The sequence below is a fragment of the Mastacembelus armatus genome, chromosome 1, assembly GCF_900324485.2.
Source record: "Mastacembelus armatus chromosome 1, fMasArm1.2, whole genome shotgun sequence".
Classification (NCBI taxonomy): Eukaryota; Metazoa; Chordata; class Actinopteri; order Synbranchiformes; family Mastacembelidae; genus Mastacembelus; species Mastacembelus armatus.
In genome coordinates, this window is record NC_046633.1 from 21,303,430 (window position 1) to 21,323,375 (window position 19,946).

The window sequence follows — 19,946 nt, forward strand, 5'->3', positions numbered from 1 at the left end:
CTTGTGCCTAACACATGTCAGACATACTGTAGATGAGTAGAGGCACCAGACAAAAGATGAACGACATGAAGGTATAACTCCCGATTTACAGATAGAAGACATCTGCTATGATGGGCCAGTGTCAGGTTTTCTTGAAAATACATATAATACAAATAAATAAAATATGATCTGGCCTTTAGCTGAAGTACTATGAATGTGTGTGAAATGTGCAGTTACAAAAGAATTGTGCCTAGGGCTTCAACATTAAATTAAAACGAATGTCTATGTTTGTGTTCACACCAGCAGTGACAATATGAGACAGGGTGTCCAGAAGTTACTGGTTTCAAATGACTACTTAGAGAAAAACAGAAAGTGGGTGATGATGGCCTGCAGACACATCTCAGCAGAGCAGTTTTACTTTATGCAAATGCTCAGTGATGTGGGGTAGTAATAGAAAAGTAAATGGTAGATGTGCTGTTATTGTTATGATGTTTTTTTCCTACTGTAAAACTTTTTTTTTTTGAGCTTGGTTTTAATTGATGTGTCAGTCAGTAATTCTCTAAACTGCAAAATGGAAGAAAGGCTTATTGTGGATGAAATGTTTAATCTTAATGTCTGTTAACACTGACAAGCGTGACAAGAGCAAAGCATAACAGCACGGATTATTATCAAGGTTTTATAGAGAAAACAATACAATTTACATATTTTAAAATAGCACAATATCATTCAATGTATACTTTTTGCACATTTAGTGGTCAAAAATTTGAGGAGTGCTTTGTCCAGTAATAACTATCTGTGTAGGTAGCTAATGTTAATTCTTTGTAAATTAAACGTTTCGGGTCAATTAATTTGCTCCTGCAAATATCTCTCCCACTGATAACCCCAAAGTAATTCTGCTGTCACCAATAACCACAGGACTCCTCGTTAGGCAGACATGTTAATTGATGCACTGATTTAAATAATCACTTCCTGACAGGATCTCCTCTGATGTAACAAGTGCCTCCATCAGCAGGATCCTTCAGTAATAATAAAGCTTTTTGAATATCTTACTGATGAAGAGAAGGTTAAAAGAGTAGCACATGTGACTGAATTTTCTACAAGCATGAGTATGCTGAGCTATTAGGGTGCCCTGTACATATTACAGGCACTATAATGTTTTAGCTGTGGTGTTACAGCATTGAATAATGACAATGAATACATGCTGAGGTTACTTTTGCCCAATCATTTCATTCTGCTGCCATGTGATTTCTACTTGCCATGGTAGAGACACTACTCTGGGAAAAAATGATAAATCTCTGATCTTATGCAAAGTTAATGTGATTTGACACAACCTGCTTGGATCTGAAATGGTTATAAGAAATAAGGGGAAGTCTATCACGGTGTTACCATAATGTCTCTAAAGGCTTGATCATCTTTGAGCAGGTTTGAAATAAGTTAAATATGTATCACCTCATTCATACATCCTACTTATAAACGCCCAAACAACTTGTTGTTTTACCCATGACTAACTTACTAATCTAATATTAGATTCTTAAAAGGAAGTTTCACTGTGGAAAAAGGGGCTGCTCTGTTATTGAAGTAAGTATTTTCAAAACCGATGTATTTTAGCTGGACAAAACAGAGAAAAAGTTTATGAACTTCCTTGACACTCTAAATCAAACTCTTACAGTAACTAACAATGCACACAGTTGCCTGCCAGGCCACTCCTAAGAAGCTCCTTTTATGTACTTTGCACAAGACCTCCACTGCTGGTTGTGTGTTTATGTTAAGACAGCCTAGTATACCAACTGGAATTGACCAGATTTCTATCTCTTTGCTGAGGCTTTTGTTGATTTACAAGTTTTTATGAAGTCCTATAGTATCACACCCAGATCGCTAAAGCAAACCACAAACACAAAGTAGAATACTGCAAAAACACCATGGTAGATAAAAAAAAACAAACAAGAAAAAGAGTCAGTCTGCAAAGTTCATTTCTGCTTAGTTTGGCAGACAACAAAGGACGGAAAACTAAACCTTGTTGTGCAGAACCCCTAAGCTGAATGCCACATATACGATAGATGAGACTGTGGCTGCCATGGTGTTACGTGATACCAGATGCTTTATTATAGAATTTAAATCATTTAAGTTTCAATCAGAATACCCAATTTTTAATTGTAATATATCAGAGATTTTCAAGATAATTTGCATACATGGGAGACCCTTTCCCTTTAAATAGGGATTGTGGGATGTTCTCTTTTTACACATTATGCACAATGCATTTATGGTAGCATATATATCCAAAAGCTAATATTGATCAGCACCCTATTGCAGGGAAAAACATAATAGCAGCCTAATAATACTAATTCAGCATAAAAAAAATGTTATTTTCTCTGAGCTCTTTGTTCCAGCAGAGACTATACATATTTAGATTATAGCTATAGATATAACAAGCATTAAAGTGCAGCAGGTAACTGTTTTGACATACATGTACACTTACAGTGATAATTTGGTAATCAAACTTACAAAATGATAAGCTGTGAATGGAACCACAATATAGTAGCTTTATACTATTGGGTGTTTGAATGCTCTGCTGAAACAACAGAGGTTTCTGTTCAAAGACACATCAACATCAGATTGGATGCTAAGGCTAATTCACATCTTCACCACAACTCATCAGGTTTTGTTCCTTGTTTACCTATTGCACCCTGTCCTTTTAAGGTCACATATGTTTTTCTAGGTTCCTTTCATCACAGCTTTTGATTGAATCTTTCTCTGCTGGAGACAGTCCTCTCTTGTTCTTTCAACTGAAGTCCTGGAAAGATTCAAAACAAAAGAACTAATTTCTTCAAGGGAGTTTTGAGTTCCCAAATTTGTATTATGTAATTAATGAATAGAAGAGATTAAAATAGTGCCCATGTAACTTTTTTTTTACTACTGCACAATAAAGCACTGAGGCCATAATAAAGTTATATGGGCTTGCTGATTTTTAATTTAAGGTCTTAAATTAGGGCTTCTAGCAATGAGGGTATATGGCGCACAAAGACAGTGCAGAAAGACTGGGGGGATAGGTACAAAAAGACTGTGGATAAAATAAGTAAACACTGCATGCATGGCTGATTTTCCTAAACAGGTCAAAATGAATTTTTAATTAAAACCATGCACTTTGTGATTATGGCTCCCTCCATCCCCATATTTCTTTCATTCACCATCCTTCTGCCATGCTCCCATATTTCTTTCATTCACCATCCTTCTGCCATGCTCCTGGAGATGAAAGATTACTGCAGTGGCTGAAGAAATGTTATGTGGCATTCATGTAAATATTTGTTCTCTATGTGTGTGTCTGGTCTTGCAAATAATTTTAGCATATATCCTCAGCCATGCATATTTGCATATGCAACCAGGAAACACTTCTAAAATTAGTCTGTTCTTGCCCTTTGGCTATGCAGAATAAATATTTAAATCACTCTATAGTTTCCCTTAGGTCAAAATTCTGTCAATATGCAAAATCCAGCATAAAGCTTTTAAGTAAAAGATGAGGTTATATAATTCAGACTTTTGTGTCCTTGTGCTGGTTATATGTAGATTTTATAAATGTTTTTTTTTTTAATTTATCTGTCTACTTTTAATGCTTGGCTGGGTCTGGCCATTAGCTAAATCGCTTTTCATATTTCATAAATTGGAGTACAGACTTTGATCTCCAGGCAGGGCCTATTCAAGAGCTACACAGTCAACACTAAAAAGATTAGAGGGACTTCAGGTCTTTTCAGCAGGAGCACCAGCACAATCTGCTTTTTACAATTAGAGTCATAATAGCTCTGTCCAAAAGCGTTTGTCCTGCATTATAAGGTTTAAGGGCATTTTCACAATATGCCTCTCCAGAAAATCACATAATCTATGTATTATGACATATGATACATGTGATACTAAATTGTATGGTTAAATTTAGCATGGTTGTGTATTGTGAGGTATTGATTAACATACAGTGAGTGGTGCATATGGTTATACATGCATATGGCCTGATCTTGTATGTTTTGTAGATTTCTAAATATTGTGTATTGGTACAAATTTATGAACTACTGGTGTCAGTGTACAACTAAAAGACATAATAATGAGTTGCTTGTCTAATGCCATACCATTAAGTATTTTTACTTGATGTATATGCGTGTGCTTTGTAGATAGGCTGTAATATGCTGTGAATTCTAGGCATGGATTTATCATCAGCCAGTTCAGTAAATGATGTGCGACAGCATCTAGAGCTGCAGTAGGGGGTGTAAGTGCCTTGTTGTCTCTGTCCATAGATTCACACATACAGACCAAATCACAGTGGGATATATATACAAATCAGGCACTGATTATGAAATTTTGAAATTTGTGTCTATTCAGCACTAGTAGGAAATCTTCCCTTAGATTTTAATGCTACAATGATCACCAACTTATGCGTACATGTACACACACACACACACACACACACACACACACACAAAATCAGACTTGCCAAATTGTAGATTAACTTTATTTCCTAGTGATGTGTCCACAAGCAATGTTCCCTAATCATGTATGCAAGCTATTCAATGTGCACATGTATGTGCATGACCAATATTATTATGTATTACCAATTATGCAAACATAGAGTAATGGACCAGCAAGCAATGGACAATTTTGTAAGGGCATCTTTATTGTGTTTATTTCGTCCTTTTGTTTTATAGCTACAGTTCAAGCATATAAATGACACAACAGACCTTCCTATGTCAGGTAAATACTTTGGCTTTGACTGGATTTCACTCTAAACTTCCTGATTAGTTATTCAAACATGGCACAGCTTATCAGTGGATTAAGATGAGCATTCTGTTGAGTGAGTCAGGCTGATATGCTTGTCAGTTCCCCTCCTGTCTAGAATGTCAAATTTAATGAATATTCAAAAGCCCAGTGGGCTCTTTTGTGTGTTCTGCAAGGGAAATGTTCCTGAGGGGGGATTTGTTCAAGCCATATTACGCAATGCACGGCACATGTGTAGAAATATTTAATCAAATGTAGAATAAAATGTTTCTCCATCTTATTATTGGAAATAATTGCAATTGCTTCCATGTTAGCAAGGGAGCCCTGGTGGGTGGTTATAAGCAATCAAACAAGAACAGGCAATGAGGTAAAGTTGTAACTGAACATTTAATGTGGAATCTGCAGAAGACACCTCATATTTATTATTTTCACTCTTATGGAACCTTTTTCCTAACGTAGGTGGATGAAAGAAGCTTTGGATTGTATTGTTTTGGTACCTGAATTTCCCTTTTGGGATGAATCAAGTTTATCTTATCTTATCTTAATAATATATTAGTTGAATTTGATAAAAGAAATGATGTCAGGGTGGTTTAAAAACAAGGTTATTCATTTGCTGTTAACTTGTCAGTCACGTTTTACTCTAAACGTTCTACTAAAAATGTTGATATAAAGGACCAGAACTTATTTCAAGATACTCGTTTATAAATGCTGGTATTTATATGCTTTCTGTCTCTGGGATTTGTTTTAGACACCAGCGACCACTTGATGACCCTCACAACAATTACCTACAAAGTGTTGTTGCTGTTACTAACATGTAACTTCTACCTGATTGAATACTGGTACTATTCAATTGTGTAGCACGTTTCTCATAATGTGACTGCAAACACAGCAAAATATATCTGCTGCATGCATTGTAAATTAACCACACGTTTATTAAAATAGGTTGTCTTTTCAGTAAACTGGATTAAATTTATATTTTTAGGCATTTTCATGTTATTTTTTTAGCAGTTTTGATCATGCAAGTGTGCAGTACAGCAATAACAGGCCTGTAATGAAGCATGTAATGTGCAGTTATGTTGACCTTGAAAGCTGTATAGCGGTGTTGAATTGCATTATTCCTTTCCCACTGTAACACATAGATGGACAACACAAAATCACCACTAATCACATCTGGAAAATTACCCTAAACCATAGTAGTGTGTGTTTGTATCAGACAAACCAAAATAGAGGAAAATGGCCCACAGTCTTTGCCCAACTTCAGTTACTCAAGAAACCTCACTCCTTGTGCAACAATACTATAAACACACGGTTAAAGGTCAAGTGGTGAGTAAACCTGGTGAACAATTAGTTGACTCGAGTTAAAAATGAGCCACAGTGCCTTTGAGAGATAAGTGCTACACAGCAATGTTCATGCAAAGGAATAAAAGAGAAGTGGGCAAGAGAAAAGCAACTGTATTATTTTGGTCCTTTGAAAGTAAACACCATGCAGCATGGCCATGATGCAACAGCAGGAAATAAGAGGGTCACTACTCAGATTGAAGTGTGTGTACCAGTCAAAAAGACAGACAGGCCCTGTGCTGCAACACAGCAACCTTTAATCTCTCCACGATGTTTCTTAGACTCTTTCAAAATAAATAAATAAATGAAGAAAAGCAAAAAAAGGTGGAAAGAGGAATTCTTCTGCAAAATGATTCAACTTTTGAATTCGCTATAGATGGAATCGTGAGATTCAACCATTAAGGGACAAATTATTTATTTAGAGTTGATTGAAGACATTAATACAGTAAGGGAAGAGAGAAAGAGACAGAGAGAGATAAATGATTGTTAGTTGTCATCGACATTCATCAACCTGATCTCAGGGGTTAGGGATGGAGGGAAGATGAAACGGTGGAATTGTGATGGAAAGACAGCAGCACGGTGGCTAATTGCCCATAGGAGTGAGTGTGAGTGTGTGAGGTTGTTGGTCTCTATGTGGCCCTGTGATGGACTGGTGACCTGTTCAGGGTGGACCCCTGCCTTTCACCCAAAGAGAGCTGGGATAGACTCCAGCAGATCCCTGTGACCCTGGTTGAGGAATAAGGGGGTATAGATGATGGATGGATGGAGATGAAAAGCCAAAGGTTGTGTCATGCCACTCTACATATCTTATATCCCTTATGAAATTTAAACCCCCCAAAACACACCAAACAACTACTGTGAGCATTAACTCTCAGTGCCAGGGATGGACAGTCTTGCCAATCTTGACAAGCTTAGGTAGATAGCAAGAAGTCTCCTCCAATAAATTAAATGTCATTTTATTTAATCACATTTCTCTCCTGTTTATATATTGACAATCAACTGAAGAATCTTTTACAGTTTAATAAAATAGTTGTGACTCAAATCTGTCCTGTATCGTCTATATACTGTATGCAATTTTTAATCAATCTATCATCTTTGTCTAGATGATGTGCAGCGAAGTTATCACAGGACATGTATACAGATTTGATCAAGTATTTGCTCATGTAAATACAATATCCTGGTGCCAGAAACCTGAAAAAGCTGTGTACTGTTAAAGAGTTAAATGTGTGCACGTTAATAAAAATTGTGTGTTTAAAAAAATACTGTAGGAAAAGGAGCTTACTACAGGAAAACTCTTACCACTTGTCTACTCTAAAAGCTGAGCCTTGCAGAAGACTACTGTTTATGTCTATACCAAGCTTGTATTCACTTGTGCATTCGAATCATTTCGTATATAAAGAGTTACACAGGTTTACAGAAAGCAAAACAACAGCCCCATTTTCTGTCCAATTTTACTACACATGCTTCAACTGAGGTGTTGCCTAGAAAACTCTTGATCCATTTTATTGCAACATCAATTGCTGCTCAAAAGCTATGTACACAGTCTCAGAACAGCACATATTAAACAAATACTGTAGCATGAAAAAAATATTAAACTGTTAGCCAACAGACACTGGCAGACTCATCTAGAAATCATTTCCATGCTCTTGCTGCCGTTACCATATGGGTCGGGTTTTTGCGGTGTGTCAATGTGGGTGCAAGTCCGTGAATAATTTATTCAAATAGCCTAAATCCAATTTTTTTTCTACTGCATTTAACAAAGCACACACTTGTGAATCCGGTCCACATATCGTACTTTAACCTGGTGAATGTCTGAGCACTGTATTTTACTTGGAAAATAACTGGATCCTGTGTCAGTTTAATAAATCTGACATGGGCTGTATGTGACTACTATAAATCTAATGTTTGGGAGAGCGGGAGGAAAACAGCAGAGTGACTACTAGAAAAACTACCAGTTTAAGGTGAAAACAAGCTTGGTCAAGTGAGATGCTTTCATACTAATTTAAATCGATATTAACACACTTCAATGGAAATAAACCTTATTTACCAAATATATATATATATATATATATATATATATATATATATATATATATATATCTGGTATATCTGATAGTTCTCTAGTGACTTACATACTTCTCTGAATGTAATTACATTAATATGCTGAAGTCATGGGAAATACAAGCTGCATAAGTTAATAATGTTGCATTTACATATGAGTTAGTGAGCCTTAACTTTTCATTAAAAGACCTTTAATATTTGCAACAAAAGCCTAGTGACAGCATTTAGGGTGTGGTGCTCAACATCTACAACGTCTGCATTTACTGCCTGTCATTACATGAATGTTCCTGGCACTCAACGCATAAATACAAATATTTACAAATATTAACATATTCCATTTTTTACAATGGCATCAATGTGATGCCTAAAATGTAAATGTAACATGGCAGAAGTGCCAAAGGGGATGTAGCAGTGTTTACTCTGTGAGGAGGATTGGGCGTTCTATCCTTTTATTTAAAATGCACACAGTTAAACACGTTTGCCTAAAGGAACAATAAGTCACTGTTTTCACCTTGTGGCAGATTTTTCAACCATGGCGTTCTCTGCATTATTCATGTTTCATGTTTCTAAGGCAGAAAAATAAAATACATTCTGTTAACATACAATGAGAACATTTGAGAAATACATAATATAACGACACACCTTTTTGATCTTTGGTCTTGAGAGCAATTTGAAATAAAAAATAAATTGCCCTTATAACACATTGTCTCAGTACCTGACTGATTTTTTTTATATGTGCAGAAGTGGGATGACATGAAAGACTGACAATGCATCACTGCTTTATGGTAAACAATAAAAAGGATGTTTTCTGTTGTCCTTGTAATAAAATTTCCAATCTCATAAACACACATAAAGTCTTCCTTATTGCCTGCAGGTGACAGTGTTCTTATTTACTTATTTAGATCATTCTTGTCTGACATCACTGAGCAGCATTTTCTGATGTATTAATGTTTTTTTATTACACAGGAAAAAGTTGGACAGGTTTTAATTCATGGCTGTGTAACCCTTTCACAATATAAACCGTAAAAACAAATCTTGTAGCTTTTACAAGACATACTTTATCAGAGAGAGAGAAAACGTTGTCAAGTGCACATAATGTGATATGCCCTACAACATAATGCAACCCAATAAAACACCACAAAACTGAAACAATGCCTCTCAAAGTCTAAAGACAAAACAGATATAAGTCTTTCATTGCTTACTGTATGAAATATCTTCGATATTCAGGTGACCAATACTGCCCATTACTCTATCTTTATAAACATAAACAACGGACTGAGGTGTTAGAGGAATGGAGAATGGGAGATACCAATGATGCACACTTTTAAGTCAATTGAAAGTGGTTTGATTACAATGCCTTACTATTATACACAACATATTCCATACAGTACATCCTTTAGTGAACATTTGAGAGACACCAGAGGCAGGGAGAATGCCGCCATGCTTCAGGTAGTATACAGTTGAAACCAGAAGTTTACATACGCTGTGTAAAAAAACACAAACATTTTTTCCCACTGTCTGAAATTAAATCAGACTAAACTTCTCCTGTTTAGTCTTCTCTACTTTCTTCGAAGTCAAGTTTACATACACAAAGATTACTATGTCTTTAAACAATGTGGGAAAGCCCAGATGATGATAACATGGCTTTGGAAGCTTCCGATAGGTTAAACTGACAACATCTGAGTTGATTGGAGGCACACCTGTGCATGTATTTTTAGGGCCACACTCAAACACACATTACTTCCTTGTTTGACAGTATGAGAAAATCAGAAGAACTCAGCCAAAATATCAGGAAGAGGATTGTGGAGCTCCACAAGTCTGGTTCATCCCTGGGTGCAATTTCCAGATGCTTGAAGGTGCCACGTTCATCTGTTCAAACAATTATCTGCAAGTATAAACAACATGGGAATGTCCAGCCATCATACCGTTAAGGAAGGAGACGGGTTCTGTGTCCCAGAGATGAACGGATTTTGGTCCGAAATGTGCGAATTAACACCGGAACCAAAGCTAAAGACCTTGTGAAGATGATGGCTGGAGCTGGTAAGATTGTGTCATTATCCACAGTCAAATGGGTCCTGTACAGATATGGGCTAAAAGGCCACTCAGCCAGGAAGAAGCCATTACTCCAAAAGCAACATAAAAAAGCCAGATTACAATTTGGAAACACACACAGGGACAAGCACCCTAATTTTTGGAGACATGTCCTATGGTCTGATGAAACTAAAGTAGAACTATTTGGCCATAATGACCATTGTTACATTTGGAGGAAAAAGGGGGAAGCTTGTAAACCTGAGAACACCATCCCAACTGTGAAGTATGGGGGTGGCAGCATCATGTTCTGGGGCTGTTTTGCTGCAGGAGGAACTGGTGCACTTCATAAAATAGATGGCATCATGAAGAAAGAACATTATGTGGAAATATTGAAGCAACATCTCAAGCCATCAGCCAGGAAGTTGAAGCTTGGGCGCAAATGGGTCTTCCAAATGGACCATGGCCCTAAGCATAGTCACAAAGTGGCTTAAGGACAACAAAGTCAATATTTTGGAGTGGCCATCACAAAGCCCTGATCTCAATCCCATAGAAAATTTGTGGGCAGAATTGAAAAGGTGTGTGCGATGCAAGGCGGCCTACAAACCTGACTCAGCTACACCAGTTCTGTCAGGAGGAATGGGCCAGAATTCCACCAAACTATTGGGAGAAGCTTGTGGAAGGATACCCAAAACGCTTGACCCAAGTCATACAGTTTAAAGGCAATGCTACCAAATACTAAGGAAATATATGTAAACTTCTGACTTTGAAGAAAGTAATAATCTCTCTAAATCTCTCTAAAATATTCTCTCGCATTATTGCAGCATTTAGCAAATAGAACTAATTTTGGCAATCCTAAATAACCTAAAACAGAAGAAGTTTAGTCTGATTTAATTTCAGACAGTGGTAAAAAATGTTTATGTCCTTTTACAAAGTGTATGTAAACTTCTGGTTTCAACTGTATATCTGCCATGTTTTTATTATGTCCCACCATCAGTACACAGTATGAGGCCTATAGCTCACTGGTGCAGGACAATTTCATATGGTGCATTAAATCCATTCCTTAGGGCAACACATACCCACATGGGATGAAAACAATATTTGTCATATTGCAGCCAAAACAGTATGCAGATAATTAGCCTTTGTGCAATTAAAGTGCAATCATAAGGGTAAATGACAACAATAGCAGTAAATCCATTCATTTATTGAGTCCTTGATGGCCCCTTAAGTGTATTCCAGTTTGTTAATGCTCAGCTCTATGTATTTTTAATTGCCTCATTAAAACCATTGATTTGATCATAGAGCGGCAGCATAAAATGAGGAAGACGTGCTGTCTGAACTTCACTGATTGGGTGAGAGAGACACATAGAATCAGGCTAGTTAGTGTCTCTGTGTTTCTCAGCCAGCCAAATCAAACCAGAAAGATCTCACTATAACTGAAAAAGTGATCAGTGCGAAATAAGATTGTTATGTTCATCATTTGTTTCTCAGAGGGGAATTTGCAAAGATGCTGATTCATAATTAGGCTGCCTGTAATGGAACAATTGAATTTTACGCAAGACTTTGCAAGTTCTGACTACACACACTAATCAGAAACCAATTTTATCTGACATTCAAGTGTGTAACTGCTGCAGCATCACCATGTTTCTGGGAATGGAAAAAAACTAAATATGATAATTCTTTATATTCTAATTTTTCTACAGCTATACATCCATGAATACAGTCATTAAGAGTATGAACTACAACAAGACATGAAATAATCTGAGTTTCTCTTGGGAAATTCACCTGACTTTTATCACATATCATTAACCATCTACAGTATTACTCTTTATGGCCTTTGCCATTTCAGTCCACTCAGTGTTTGGATAATCCATTCTCTGAGCTACATCAGCTGAATACCAGAAAAATAAGGTGAGCGATTCCACCCAGATAAAAGGGAACATAATTAGTGTAAGAACGTAAAGATAATAAAGTGAGAAATGTAGGCTCAAGTTTAGGAGAAAGTAACAAGGACAGCAGGGAATTCATTAGTTCAATAAGAGATTAGGTCTATGCATGATTAAGAAAGGGGGAGTGAAAGGTAAAACATGCCACAAAAGAATAGAGCAAGAAAGGATGAGAGTGGCAAAAAAGAGAAAAGAGAAGGAAAAGGGCAAACAGAGGGATTGAGGGATGTGTGTGCTGAATGAAGGATGAAAAAGCTAGAGAGAAAGGTTGAGTGCTGAAAGTCACTTTTAATGTTGGAGCTGTTATTTTTTATTGCGGTTAAAAGTGAATTACCCTCCCACTGTCCAAAACACAGTCTTTGACATACAGTACACATGCACATTCACTCTCACTTCCCAGGATCACAAATTCCTAACACACATGCACATGCAGGAACCCATACATCCTCTTTGTCCTTGTATGCATTTAGCTTCTGCAGCTACATAAAATACCACACACATATACTGTGGTAATGAGTGCTACAAATGCCCCTCCTGAAAGAACCTTCATTATCAGCACCATGCACTTAGAAAAATGAAAAGTCAATATGACAGCCAGAATATAAACGCACTCACAGATGCTGTAATGACTGCCAGCTTTGCCAAGAAACAGACACACAGGTAAAGAAAGGTAAAAAATGGAAAATAAACTGGACAGTAATTGAGCTGGTCAGGTGAAGGGCTACAGCTCTAATGTATTGTTGGTTTCTTTGTAAGTAAAAGCAGACATTTAAATGAGTCACTTTATGTGTTAGTGTCATTACTCTGTCTAATTAATGAATGCCATGCCAATACTCACAGTTCAAAACACAAATTAGGACTTTATCAAAATTTTAATGGAGACATACGACAAGAAGGAGAAGACAACAATAAGCAGCATTGTGATTTGTGATTATAAGGTTTGTGTTGTTGTTATTATTACTATCAGTATTTTATAAGCACGCTCTCCAAATCAGAAAAGAATAAGGTACATTTCATGATGATAATCCCACCACATTGTGTTTTCTTTCAGACAATGCTGCTTACACACCACCGCACTACAACTGATGCTGGAACATCATCATCTGGGCGGGTGAAAGGGCATGGCTCTGAAACTCGAAGTTCACTCATCATCTTTATGGTCAGTCGTTCACAAGACAAAGATGACAGGTTCTCACTCATATTAACGAGCTGACAGTGGCAGAAAGGTTGGAGAGGAAGGGAAGGGATGGAGGGATGAAGGAACGAGAGACAGAGAGAGAGCAATAAACCTGAGATGAGAAGCCCAAGGCCAACAGATGTAGTCAGACCCTCTTTCTAGAAAGATGGGTCCTCAGGGGGACACAAGGCAGAAGAGTGTATGTGTGTGTTTTATTCGTTCTGTCGTATGGGATTCAATTGAGTATAGCAAGGTCTGAGTGCTCGCTAAACTCATCATTTTATTATCACAATAGGGAGCAAAAAGATCAAATCATGATACTTTTGTGTCCTTTGCTTTTTGTAAAAGCTCCACAGACTGGCGAGGCTGGAAAACATGGGCATACTCAAGAGTGATTGACTGATATTACCCTGCAGGATTTCTAACTATCAAAGTACTAAAAATGTAACATTCATCAATCACTTATTGATGCTGACATACAAAAGGTATGTCAAATGTGTAACAAAAAAGAAGCAAGTACTTCAAATCCATTGTACGCTCATATTTTGGAGACTTTTGGCTAATGATTTAAAGTGATCAATAAATCATACTGACCTCATAAAAACCTTATAATATCTTGACAGTTGTTTCTTCACGTTGTCCCCAGTTGCAGTGATTTCACCACAGTACTGAGGTCTTTCTATCCTTCCCCCAATCCATTTCAAATTATTGCCTACAATTGCTTCAGGAAATATTCTGGTCTCAGCGATTTTGCACAGTATGTTGTGCTATATTTAATTTTAAATGGATACAGATTTCGTTTTGTTCATCAACACTCTGTAATGAAAGTAAAACTGAACTCTCTCATTTAAACATGTATTAGGACTAGGAGGAGAGTGGTCAGGTGCATCTTGTTTGCTTTATTGTGGCAAACTGAATTAACTGGACATAGTTTAAAAAAAGCTCACACCTGTGTATAAGAGGTCCCATAATTTACTCTGCATGTCAAGACAAAACATGAACATACTGTAGGACTCTGCAACAAAAAAAAAATGCTGAGACATAGTGTAGGGCAAGGTTATAAAACTATTTTTAAGCTTTGAGTATTCCCAGGAGCACAGTGGTCTCAATAAGTGGAGGCTTCTTAACTAACAGAACTTTTCTCAGAAGAATAAGATGATCAACCATGTAGTGGTCTCTCTAACAGAGCTTCAGGAGCTCATTGCAGAACTTGCCAGATGGGCGACCATCTCAGCAAAGCTACATCAATCACGCCTTTATGATGGAGTGGCTTCCAGAGGAGTTTGGGCAATACTTCAAGCACATTGGCTCAGGAGGTAGAGTCAGATGCCCACTAACTGTAGGGTTTGGCAGTTTGATCTCCGGCATACTGAAGTGTCCTGGGGCAAGTACCCCAAGTTGCCACTGGGGTGTCCATTCACCCATCTGTTATCCAGCTAAAAATTATGAAGCACTTTGAGTGCACTTGATGTGCAGAAAAGCCACTTATCTTAAAGCACCAGGTTAATACCATCCATTAGGTAAAGCTTGGCAGAGGCAGCATTTTGCTATGGAGGAGTTGCTCAGCAGACTGCCCCTTAAGGAAAACTGGGCCCAGAATGCATGTAACTTCTTATGGTGGCATGAGACCAGGGCAACAATTTACCTCCCAGGATGGTAATAACCTGACTTTAGGACAAGTTTGACAGTCAACATCTGTAGACATCTGTAGACCTAAACATGGCAGTTCACAGTTATCTTCTATCCAATCTGATGGGGATTAAGAGGACGTGGCAGAAAGAATGGGATAAATCCAGGTATGAAAACCTACTCAATAAACTCACTGCCACAGAATGAACACTAGAGATGTTAGTTTTTGATTCTTAATAAATAAATAAATCTAAAATGTTATCATTTTGTCATTGTAGATTATTATTGATTAATAGGCCATTTATGGGCATTTTTTTATAAATTTTTAATTAAATCTACAACACGATAAAGTGTGTTAAAAGGCAAGCTCTATGAATACTTTCTGACACCACTCTATCATCTAATATGCAATACAGTGTCAGTACACCTAATTCTTTGTCTGTTGGTATTGTATGTTAAATGTTCTACTCCAAACATTTGTGGACATTTCACCTTTCCAGATCACTGACTGTGTTTATCTTGTACCTCTTGCATGAGCTGGAGCAAACTGTTCTTCTGGCAAGTTTGAGTGATGAATAGTAATAAGGGGTTTACTGAGGTGAAACATTTCTGCTATTGATGTGGCAGGTAACTGCTGAGGAGAAATAACTGTCCTTTTTTCAAGATTTCTGAGTATCCCTACTAAGGACACTGACCGAGTGTGTCTTTTTGTGTGTGTGTGTTTAATGTGCAGCTCGGTCAGCACACAAGCAAGATGAGGCAGCAGCAAGATGAGACCAAGGGATTTCCAGAGCCCAGTAGAAAAGGTTCCTCATTCTGTCTCATTCTGCCCCACCAGCCTGCTGCTGAAGCTCTTTAGAGTGTCTGTGTATGTCACAAATAGTTATTGATGGAACTCCTACTTGCTTGGCAGGTTTTTCTGAGTTTGGGGAATCATCACCCAAACATGTTGTGTGGCAGAAAGTGTGTGCGTGTATTTCAAGTCAAGAACTAACATGCAAGTGTCATTTTAACAAGTGTGTAGTCAATAGCACATAGGTCTGTTCAAGAACAGTGTGTCTCTGACTAAGATGGCCACAGTAAGCTGGCCAGCTAGTTGTAAAACAAACTGATTCTGGTGAATCCTTGACGACGCACCGACATACATAAGGATTAACATGTTTTTCTTGGTGAAGAAAGCAGCTTTAGGAAGTTTTAACAGCAGGTGCTGAGTTGCCAGGGATTCAAAGTGTCAGAAAGGAAGAGTTGTGTGTGTTCATATAAAAGCCACTAGATGCACCTGGCCATAAGGAGATGAATAGCTATATGCTGCGTTCACATCAAATGAGCAACACAATGGAGGGCACCTTCTACCTGAAATAACACCTTAACTCACCTGTCAGGTTTAAATGTTATTTGATCATGATCTTCGATCTCTGCAACATCCTGAATTCTAACATCATCACCAAACACATGTCACGTTGAGGGGATGATATTTCTAACAAAACCAAACAAATTTGTTTTTGTGTTAAATAACTTGAACCTATAAAGATAAATTATGTTATTATGATGTTATGATGAAATCTATCCATCCATGATGATAGACATTGTTTGCATATTATAGATTCTTTAAACCTTAAATACTAAAGATATCAGATGGTTAGTAAATTATTTGCTTACCGTCTGACCAATTGATGTATGCTGAATTTAATTTTAAAATGCAACCACATTTCTCACCAGGCTGGTGAGAAATGTGGTTGAATTTTTTTTAAATCATGTACTGAACATAAAATTTTTATAATAATAATTTAATCACAAAGCATAAAGGAAGCCTGCACATTCGGACATAAATCTAATACTGGACAGTTATGTGACATGCATTTACAGTATGTACAGTATGCAGAAGATAATCATGTCTGAAAAAGCGACAGGAGAACTAAAGTTGTACACTTTCCTTCTCTGGTTAATGTTACAGTGTATGGTTTTTCAAAATTATGGTCCTGCAGAAATGTAAACCTTGATGCTTTGCAAAGAATGAAGTAGAAAATCATTCATGTTGTACAAACCATATCAGCACTCTACTGTAATGTATCCCATGCATGGTGAAAGTTACATATAGATATAAATATAATACATAAAATAATAATACATAAAAACTATTTCATCCTATGTACAAAAAAGCCCCAAAAAGCTTTGGGCTTTCTTTTTCATCAGAGGGCTTTTTAGTGCTAATAGGTGTCTACTGAACTTCTATAATAAATACATTTAAAATGGGACGATAGTAAGTTCCAGCAAGCCAGAAACAAAGTTTCACAGCTAACTGTGTTCATCACTGTTCTGCTTTAAGTGCAAACAATCCTTACGTCTGTAAACACCTTCTACTCAAGATTTTAAAAATGCATTTATGTAATATACATGAAGATTCCTCATATAACAGGTGTTTTTGGTGTTTTAAAGCTGTGAAAAACCAAGCACAAATTGACAAATGCTAATGATTTGTTTGAGTTTTCAGAGTTCTTATCAGAATCGGTAACAAAACAGACACTACTGTAATTGCAGGAGTTCCTAACATTCATCAGAGTAATGCACTAGAAACATATACCTTAAGCAGGGTGTCCGCGGATCCTTAAAAAGTCTTAAATTCCATATTATAAAACTAAGGCCTTAATTAGCATTAAAATGTCTTAAATTCGCGTTTCAAAGGTCTTAAAATGAAATCTAGCCGACCCCATAAAGAAGATTTTATTTGAAAGCCTTTCGCGTATTTGTTACGCAGAACGAAATAGGCGGAACCAACTAAAATATGCGTTCGAGGGGAGTTTACACATGCTTTCCGGCAGCTGCGTGAACTGTGGGAAAGTTTCAGCATTAGTCTTTTGCCATGGGTAAATGTAAATTTAATGATATTTGGTTACCCTAATTTTGCGCCGTGGTTAAGTCCAGTTAGTGGCAACGTGTTCGAGGTCCGGTGCAGGCTGTGCAAAAAAATGTAAAACTCGGAACAATGGGTATGAAAGCTTTGGAGACCCACATGCGGTGTGAATAAGACAAAGCGGCTGCGGAAACCTGTCGGAAAACACCTGGCATTTTATTTTTGTTTTACTCAATAAATCAAACGGTGTGTAAACAGTTTATATCAACAAACAGTGTGTTATGGTAATTGGTTGTATTGTGGGATGTTTTATTTTATTTCTACAAAATTGGTCTTAAATTTCATTCTGCGTGGTATTAAAAAGGTCTTAAAAAGTCTTAAATCTAGCTCTTAGAAACCTGCAGATACTCTGTTAAGTGATATGCTAGATTTTGTTCCATTTGACCCTACCAACTGAATAGCCATTCATTCTCAACCTCACATTCACTAAATGACCACTTTATTATCCAATTACAAATTAAATTAGGGCTGAAATTAGGTCTTTTTCTTGTTTCTGATAACAATTACAGCCAACTGGCAGCCAATGTATTAAGCCTTCAATAGTTTCTCTCTGACTGAGCAGCCACTGCTAAATATTTCCACAGTTGCAGGTTAAACTGGCACCATTTGCAGTTAGTTAATATTTTGTCCAGTACTTTTTTTTAGCTCAAGACAACCAAATCACACCTGTACAACAAATTTGTACATCCTGTTGTGTCCTTATATGTAGTTTTAATTTGACTGGTCCTAAGGTAACTCACCCTTGTTTCTTTCAATCAATAGTTAATTATAAGACAATCAGATTTGGTAGAATTCTGCATTGTGTTCTGGCATATATTGGTAATAATAAAGGTCCTGTTATCTTAGAGCATTTCTATGTGATTAAGTAACCATATTAAGACACCGAGTCAGCTTTTTTCCAGTAAGATGATTACCTGCAATCATGTAAATGCATCTAAATGTGAACACACTGCATTTTCCTAATGACATTATTAGTCTAAAGGTTGAGTCATGGCAACTGGACTGGGAGAAAAATCACAAACATTATTAGTAAATGCGGTGTTCATTTTAGAGTTAGACTAACAACAGTTATATGTGTCAACTCAACCAGCCCTGAAGTCTGAACACTGACAAACTGAAATTGACTAAAAACATTAAATCTATATTCAAGACAACTATTTTTTTAACTTTTTTTCTGACATTCTGACAATCTGCAGTATTTCCTTCCAAATTTGGTTATTAAAGGTCTCTCATTTTCATTCTACCGCACTCATTCACCAAAAACTTGGAATTTGTTGAGGTCATGATTCTTGATAAGAAGGACCAGAAGAACTTAACACATCACACTGACGCCCTGATCTCATGCTACACACACAGATTTTCTGCACAGTCAAATTTTAAAGTATCATATTTGTGGAAAGAAAGAAATATGACTGCCTTGGAAAATAATCTGGTGTGGATGTTGTTTTGGAAGAAAATGTTTACATGTGTGCATGTCTTACCCACGGTTAGCTGACCGGTCAGATGTCCCTGATCATTCCTAGCATTGACGGTCACATTTCTGTCTGACTGAAGAATTAATGGACTGTCCTAAAGAGAGAGGAAGATGGAAAAATATTATTAAAACAACAGCAGATTATGTCAGTCCCACTTCATAAACAATTCCTCATATATAGATTCACCACAGATTCTCATAAACATGTTCTCTGATTTCAATCTCTTCCTTGTAACCCCTGTCCTCGCCTCTTGAGGAACCAGTCAATATTGCATTGTGCTGTATAACTAATAATGCTTTGGCCTGTATCAACCTTCACTGTTCACACTTGACTTCCTCTCTTCTCCCAGCCCAACATAGTCTGTGCCTAATTTGCATAATGTATTCAAAACAGCATCCTGCGCGTGTGTGTGTGTGTTTGCTTGTTGTCAGTTGTCGCTGTGTGAACATGTGGGCAGAAAGACAATTATTCTCCACTGAAATAAGTTAAATGCAATGGTGACCCTGACCTCTGCTCTCCTCTTTAAAGTCTGATTGAGACGCACACTGCCCACATTAGTTTACATTTATTGGATGCGTGTTGCAGTGAATACAAACCACACATCTGCCATTTTCATTAAGTTCCATACTGAATCTAATATCTAGGTG

General features: G+C 37.1%; 1 protein-coding gene across 1 annotated transcript in view; it reads right to left on the reverse strand.

The window, feature by feature from the left end:
- The window catches only part of LOC113128321 (zeta-sarcoglycan-like), a 321,035-nt gene that overhangs the window by 43,675 nt on the left and 257,414 nt on the right, over positions 1-19,946 (reverse strand). Inside the window, exon 4 of the mRNA XM_026303565.1 lies at positions 19,306-19,393. Within this exon, the coding sequence (XP_026159350.1) occupies positions 19,306-19,393 (88 nt within the window). The remainder of the gene's footprint in view (positions 1-19,305; positions 19,394-19,946) is intronic.